The sequence below is a fragment of the Brachyistius frenatus genome, unplaced genomic scaffold, assembly GCF_029030835.1.
Source record: "Brachyistius frenatus isolate BFR_SWC_R1_liver_20210118 unplaced genomic scaffold, ASM2903083v1 Contig_7, whole genome shotgun sequence".
Lineage (NCBI taxonomy): Eukaryota > Metazoa > Chordata > Actinopteri > Embiotocidae > Brachyistius > Brachyistius frenatus.
The window spans coordinates 5,540,368-5,548,464 of NW_027210606.1; the positions used below are offsets into that span (position 1 = coordinate 5,540,368).

The 8,097-nt window shown below is 37.7% G+C and overlaps 1 protein-coding gene across 1 annotated transcript; it reads left to right on the top strand.

Annotated features, from left to right (window-relative positions):
• Positions 1-667: 667 nt before the first annotated feature.
• On the top strand, positions 668-7,079 carry cyp4v2a (cytochrome P450, family 4, subfamily V, member 2a). Its single transcript, XM_069689195.1, has 11 exons — positions 668-880; positions 987-1,099; positions 1,789-1,874; positions 2,391-2,581; positions 2,734-2,803; positions 2,915-3,041; positions 3,154-3,321; positions 3,544-3,646; positions 4,287-4,421; positions 6,388-6,567; positions 6,689-7,079. The coding sequence occupies exons 1-11, from the start codon at positions 688-690 to the stop codon at positions 6,865-6,867; spliced, it is 1,545 nt and encodes a 514-aa protein (XP_069545296.1). The 5' UTR covers positions 668-687; the 3' UTR covers positions 6,868-7,079.
• The last annotated feature ends 1,018 nt before the right edge of the window (positions 7,080-8,097 follow it).

Consider the following 8,097-nt stretch of genomic DNA (forward strand, 5'->3'; position numbering starts at 1 on the left):
ATGACTTTTATGATTTATATCTTTAAATAGCAGAACATATATGTAATCTGACCAGATTATATTCTCAAAATAAAATATTTGGGTGATTTTAAAGTATCTAATTCAAATCAAGACCAACATGCCTCCTATAGTAAACTGTCATGTTCCTATTTTTTTTATTTACACAAGATTAGCTTCCAACATTGAAACATGTTACTAAAATATAGCTGTTATTTATTAACCAGTCAGGTTTGGCATGACACGGAATGTAGATGTTAATAAATACAAGGGCAGAATAAGTGGGACAACGTTCTCAGTCAGGGACAGTCGGTTACCATACTGTGAATAATTAACATCTTTAATACGTAATTGGAGCCAAAACAGCTTCCTCTGTTTACTCACCTCTAAATTTTCATGTTTATCGATCTGCTATATTGCACCCTTTGTGTCTCCTATTTCCTTCTCAAGCAATCTATAACATTTCCCACTCCGTACTGGGGCAATACATGACCACACAATAGACCACAGTGGGACCCCATAACCCAGTGAGTTGTTAACAGCATGCAGGAGGAGGAGTCAAGGCAGGGCAAACACTGCTGATTTGAATGTCACATGGGCACAGCCTGCTGATTTGAATGTCACATGGGCACAGCCTGGTGCTGATACTTCAGCACACACATATGCTGTACAGACACACTGCAAATCAAGATGGGAGTGTTAACTGGTATTTATACTATAGCTTTAGTTGGAGTTAGCATCTTCATTGCTGCTCTGACCTACATCACCTACAAGCTGCTGATCAGTTATCTGCACAAATGGTTCGAGATGAAGCCCATTCCGGAGGTGGAAAGAACGTACCCTTTCATTGGAAATGCACTGCAGTTCAAAACCAATGCAGGAGGTAAAAAAGCAATCAGTATTGTACAGAAGGCTGTAAGGGCTGATTTACACACTAACAAAACTGATGAAGTGAATTTAATGTTTTTTGTATTCTGTCTTTGTGTCAGATTTTTTTAATCAAATACAGTGTTACACCCGTGACTTTTGGGATGCACCGCTGTTAAAAATCTGGGTCGGACCAGTCCCTTTTGTGGTTCTGTTTCATGCTGAAACTGTTGAGGTATGCTGACTGAAAGCTTCTCTTTTGCAACATGTTCATAACATAATCAGTAGCTGCAACACGTAAATGTGCACAGGTCTTATCGTGCAAACATACCTTTGATCCAACAATACATCTCTCAGTATCTAAATGAGAGTTTAGCTCCTGAGATGAGACAATTCTGCAGGCACAATTGTAACACTTAGATATATCATTGTAGTTTCCGTTAAAACAAATCTCACATTTATTGAAGTGGAAGCTGCATCATTTAGGTCAAATTGGGAAAGACAATTTGTGTTGACTTAAACCTTCCCATTTAGGATATCATTGGACTTTAACACAGTTCTGCTCCACTGCTGCAACCTCTGTTTGATACCTGCTGTTCACCAATCCAGTATTTAGTCAAGTCAATTTAATTTATGTAGAAACATTTAGATTTATTATATGTACAAATCACAAATCTGCCTAAGGACCTCTCGAGTTTGTTCCCATCTGAACTGTATTTACAGCTTTACAGTATCAATTTTGGGTAAGCTTTAAGGTGGATGATTGTCATGCTAAACAAATCTCTTCATGACCAGACTGAACCAAAGTGTGATACATCCTTTTCATTTGTATTAGGTATCTTTTAAATACCACATTTTCTGTTGTATATAATAGTATTATTGTTTATGATATTGTTGTTTTTCCCCACAAACTGTCTTTTGTAGCCGATTGTGACCAACGCCATTCACATGGAAAAAGCATATCTATACAAATTCCTCCATCCTTGGCTGGGAACTGGTCTGCTCACCAGGTACACTTGCTGCTCTACTCTAAACAATTTTAAAAAGTTGTCGGTGACGATCAAGATTGATCAAAAGATCAGTATAGACTATGAATAATCAGGTTCTGAATTATAAATTATAAACAGGATATACCACCTGGCTGAGATTGGTGACACACAAAATGTAAATGGAGTTTTTATGGGAGTAGATGTGAAACAAGTGAATATTTTTGGTGAAGTGTCACTTGATTTTTGCATCTGTGGAACATCAATGTTTTTAGGAATTTGCAGTTTGCTATTTAGATTTTATTCTAGTAAAAAAACCCATTACTGATCTGAAAGTGAAGCCCTGGGAAGAATCGTGTGGGGTGTCATGAAAAACATGATTCATATAACTTCCTTATAAACGTATATAATATATAATTAATAAAAAATATATAATGTGCACACCAAACTTTGTGCTTCAAGCTACTACTGTTCCAATAAGAATATGTACGCAGGTGCAGCATGTGTTTTCATTCGTGGATGTTTTCCTTTTTTGATCAGTACTGGGAATAAGTGGCGTCAGCGGAGGAAGATGTTGACTCCCACCTTCCACTTCTCCATCCTGACGGACTTCTTGGAGGTAATGAATGAGCAGGCAGAGATCCTGGTGGAGAAGCTGGAGAAGCAGGTGGGGAAGGGTTCGTTCAACTGCTTCAGTCACATCACTCTCTGCGCACTGGACATTATCTGTGGTAAGCAGCTGCATGTCAAAAGAGTGTGTGTGCTTGACCGGATGAACCTTTCACCTCTTTTTACACACATAATGTAATTATGAAGAAGTATTTTAGTGGAATGTGAATTTGTATTGGAAGATTCAAACACGCTTTGAACAATGTTCTTTCAGAAACTGCGATGGGAAAGAAAGTTTACGCGCAAAGTAATTCTGAGTCAGAGTATGTTAAAAGCGTCTACAAGTAAGTTATTTACATTTAGTTTCTATCACACAATTGCAAACAATAATCACTGGAAAATATCTGATTAGTTCTGTCGTGTTTGCTGTCTTTATTCTAACTTTTTATCCTCAGGATGAGTGACATCATCAGCCGCAGACAGAGGAAACCGTGGTTTTGGCCTGACCTCCTGTACAACTGCTTTGGTGAGGGCCAGGAGCACAACAAGACACTCAAGATCCTCCAGTCCTTTACATACAAAGTGAGTAATGTTGCCACTGAATGTTTAATGCCTTAATTAAATCCACAATCGTGCAGAATTTAAACAGAGGAGGCAACATTTGTACAACTTCCCTGATCTCATTTATTCTCAGGTGATACATGAAAAGGCTGAGAACCTGTCCTACACCGACTTAGACACTGACCAGGGCCCAAAGAAACGACACGCGTTTCTGGACATGCTTTTGAAGACCACATATGAAGATGGCAGCAAGATGAGCCATCAGGACATTCAGGAGGAAGTGGACACCTTTATGTTCAGGGTTGGTGATTTGAAATAAAACTAAAAAGGATACTTACAGTGGGACTACTGGTATGCTATCAACAGTAGATCAAATGGCGATGTAACTCCCAAAACAGTTGCTCATATGAGGAACCCAGCTTTGTAGGATGATTATATGACAAATTTTGAGGCCAAAAAATGAGTTTATGCAGCTTTAAAGTCTTAAAAATTATCTCTGTATTTAACAGCCTTTATTTTGCAGGGTCATGATACTACAGCCGCCTCTATGAACTGGATCCTACATCTGCTGGGCTCCCACCCAGAGGCGCACGGGAAGGTTCAACAAGAGTTACAGGAGGTGTTCGGTAACGCAACCCATCCCCATCGCTCTCACTTTAATGACGTTGTTTGTTGTCCTGCTGGAAGGTTTTTGACTCATCGTATTCAAATGCATTTGTTCTTTGAAAGTCGAGGGGAGCTTAAACAGTGATAATAGCTGTGAAAATCTTTGACAAAATACATACGAAATAATTGAATTACTGTCACAGCTGGGTGGATTTACCATATCCTCCGTGCACTTTTCCATGACCTAAACTCAACGGCCTTGCAGCTGAAACAGATGCTAATTTTACACCAGTTTAAGGACCTAAACTTGCCCTGAAGCCCAGCAAATTAATTTTGTCATTTTCCCAACACCTCTATTTCCAATGCCAACCTATTTCCACATACATTGCCACACCTACTGGTACAGTGTGGTAAGGTATCGACAGATACTGCATGTACTGTAGATATGCAATCAATTTGTACTTTTAACAACTGTTGATTAAAAGTCACCAGGTACAAAGAAATGATTGCACCGAAGACTCTTGGCCCTTGAGATTATGGCTTTATGACTAAGCACAATACATACATGAGATTTCACCTTTGAGGGTATGTTTACACTGGGTTTGTATTCTGTGATAAAAAAAACAGATTTCGGCAGTCTTTCCTGTTTAATTTTCACAGGCACGTCTGACCGACCAATGAACACCGATGACTTGAAGAAGCTCAAATACCTGGAGTGTGTGATCAAGGAGGCTCTGCGACTCTTTCCCTCTGTGCCTTTTTTTGCTCGGAGCATCGGTGAAGACTGCTATATCAGTGAGTTTCCACAGTGAATGATGACACCTGAGTGAAACATTCTGTTGATTACAAATTCCCCACAGTGGTGGTAGTATTTTTCACAAGAAGGGAACAAAAAGGAACTCAGGCTTTCTCTGTTGTTTTCATTTAGAATCTAGTTCTCTTTGAGACATAACCTTGAATGCATGGTGTTGTGGCAGCCGTCTGTTCCACAGTTTTACTTAAATTTCTTCAAACTGATCAAACAACTTTACTATTTGGCAACATGAAGTACAGTGCAGTGACTTTGTGTCATAAAAGAGTGAATGGTTCGGTATAGAAAAAGATCATGTTGGAAGTAAACACCTAAAATCTGTTGTCACAACAGTCATCTCAAAGCAAGTTATTCAAATGTAAGTAGTGCTTTTGTTAAAGCTGATAGGAAATGATGCTGGCAATTTGAAGTTTTAGTGAAAAAACAATTGTACAAATTAACCACTGACTGCAAATGTATTCTGACTGGTAGCCGGGCAACGGGGAAAAAAAAGCACTGAAAGAGGATCTGGTCACACTTTATGCCACAGGTCTCCAGGCTTGTTTCCTCTAAGAGCTACTTTGACTAAATGAGTGTTCAGTAACATTTATTCACATAGCTGAATAAGCTTCTTTTATGTGAGCGTGTTGTTCTCTCAGACAGGTTAGAATAAATTAATAAATAAAAAATGTTGAAATCGATCGCCAGATAAACTTGGTCAGCCGTCAATATACCTGGGTGGCTCGTCCAAGTAAGTCTATTTGTGGGAAGCACTGCATATTGTTCGAACCTTCTGCCATCTACTCAGAACTGGGTCATGGGCTATTAGTAGTTAGTGAGCTATGGGTTGGAGAACCTTACTCTATACCCTCTTCTTAAAGGTACCAATGTCATTCAGCTTTCCCACAAATGAGTGTCATTGGTTTATTGATGCATCATATGTTTAATACCTGGCATCTAATATCATCTGATCATATTGTCGTGTGGTTTAGGAAACTATCTGTATTACTCTTCTTAACCTGTAATACTAATGTGAATACTACACGACTCCCTCAAACTCTCCTCAAGTCACTGAAGCTTCTGGGTAAGCTGATGTTTATGTGAACATCACTATCTGATGCAGTTTTTGGGGATTAGCTCTCTTGCAGAATTCTCTTTGCAGTTCAGATTCATTAGGTTAGGTTAGGTTAGGTAGTTACGTTATTAATCCCCGAGGGGAAATTTTTTCGCTACAGCAGCATACAGGAAGCAATACGATAATAATAGAATAATAGAAAGCAATACAATAGCAGTAAAACAGCAGTAAAATGGCAGTAAAAAATATAAAATATAAAATATAAAATGCACAGTATATACAGTATATATCTATATATATTATATACAAACAACCAAGAAACACAGACAACAGTGTTATTGTTGTGTGATGGATTTTGCCAGAGGTGAGTTATTGTACAGTCTTATTGCGCTCGGCAGGAATAATCTCCTGTATCTGTCCTTGTGACAGCGGAGCTGGAGGAGTCTTTTGGAGAAAGTGCTCCGCTGTCCCTGCAGCAGGTGGTGGTTAAGAGCTCACTCAAACAGAATATTGTGTAACCATTGGCAATAAATGGTCAAATTCACTGATGTAGGAGTCCGGGAGGAACACAGCTTCCACGGTAATAAACTGCCACAAGAAGTTAATTGATTAATTCCGAGCATCATACTACTAACAGGATAATTCTGATTTAGTCCAACTGGGGTCTTATTTTTGTAGTACAAATAAAATTGCAAATGTAAATAAACTGTACTATCCCAGATTTATCTTTTAATTCAATCATCCGTCCTTTGATATTTGGGCAGTTCTCATCCCTCTATAATGATTCCCATTAGTTTAAGTGTAAAGAGTGAAATTTATAATGATCCCAAATAGAAAAAGGTTTAGGGAATTGTAAACACATTTTGTTCTTAATTAAGTTATGTTTTTACTTGTAGACAGTTTCAAAGTTCCCAAAGGTGCAAATGCAATCATAATCACCTACGCTCTTCACCGTGACCCGCGGTACTTCCCCAAGCCCGAGGAGTTCAGACCTGAACGTTTTCTGCCAGAGAATTCAGTCGGGAGGCCTCCGTACGCCTACATCCCCTTCTCAGCTGGACTCCGCAACTGCATCGGTGAAAGCTTCACTTTATTGTTTATTGGATCTGTCTCTGTAGATACTTTAATTTCTGAATGAAGCTGTTATCATATCTTACATTGCGCCTTTTTTGTTGTTGTTGGTCTAATGTTCTTCAGGTCAGCGTTTTGCACTAATGGAGGAAAAGGTGGTTGTGGCGTCCATTCTGCGTAACTTCAACATTGAAGCTTGTCAGACACGCGAAGAGCTTCGTCCTTTAGGAGAGCTCATCCTACGACCAGAAAAGGGCATCTGGATCAAACTGGAAAAGAGGAGTCCTCTAACTTCATCAAACTAGACCATGATCCAGTTTACCAGTCTTCCTGTTTGGTCTTTATTTGCACATTGTTTTATTAACACATCCTCAGAAAACTGGTGAAAAACACTAATGCTTTCCTTGTACAGCATAGGGAGAGTCGTGACCCTGATTTTGTGATTTTCGACTACTCTCATCATCAATTAAAAAAAACTATTAAAAGCTCTTTGTCTCAACAAGAAACAAAACAAAAAGTGGACAAGTATTTCATTTGAAAACTTAAAATGCTACAAACAACTGAACAATTACAGTACTTTTTTAGAAAAATACTTCACTCTTACCCTATAAATGCTACGGTTGATGAGAAGCTTTAACAACCATAGCACTTATAGGGTAAGAGTGAAGTACTTTTCTAAAAAGTAATCATTTTGAAACAGTATTTATTATTAACTGGGTGAAAAATGTGATAAATAACACTACTGCACTGGAGTCAGACACCTATTTTCTCATCACATTAATTTTGAAAGAAAAATATTCATCATGATTCACACACAGAATACAATCATCTAACTTATCACAATATTTTATAACTTTTTAAAGTAGCATTTGTGTTAGTTTTGTCTATGGCTGCAAATCTAGAGGGAAAAAAATAGAATAGAAGAAACAAAAGGATTTTTCATGGTTAAGAGACTTCATTTTTCCATTATGTTTTATACATATTTTGTGGTATTAGCTGGTAATGAAATCTTCAGTCTTTATAACTGAGAGGTGCAGAACAGAGCTTAATAATAAACACATTTCCATATTCATTACATTTACAAACACCACAGCAAAGATAAGCCTTTAATTTTTTCAGCATTTCCTATGAATGTTAATTTTAAACCTCTAGCTGCAGTTTTGTCCCTTGAATGACTCCATAGTACATCTCTTATCTCATCTTGTTTATTACTGTACGTTTGATATATGAGCTATTTACATTTGCTCATGCTTTGTGTATCTGATTTCCTTTGACAACTGCACAGGTCATTTGACAGAAGTCATTTTGACATGTTTCAGTCGGAAAAGCATCCAAGCCAATAATGAAATAAGTAATAATATTAATAATAATAATAATAATAATAACTTTATTTATATAGCACCTTTAAAAACAGAGTTTACAAAGTGCTCTCCAGAGAAGCAAAGCATAGTCATACATAACATCAATACTGGTAAACATTTAAGAAAACAGGAAGCAAAAAAGACCATACCATTAAGGTAATGAATATAACAAAA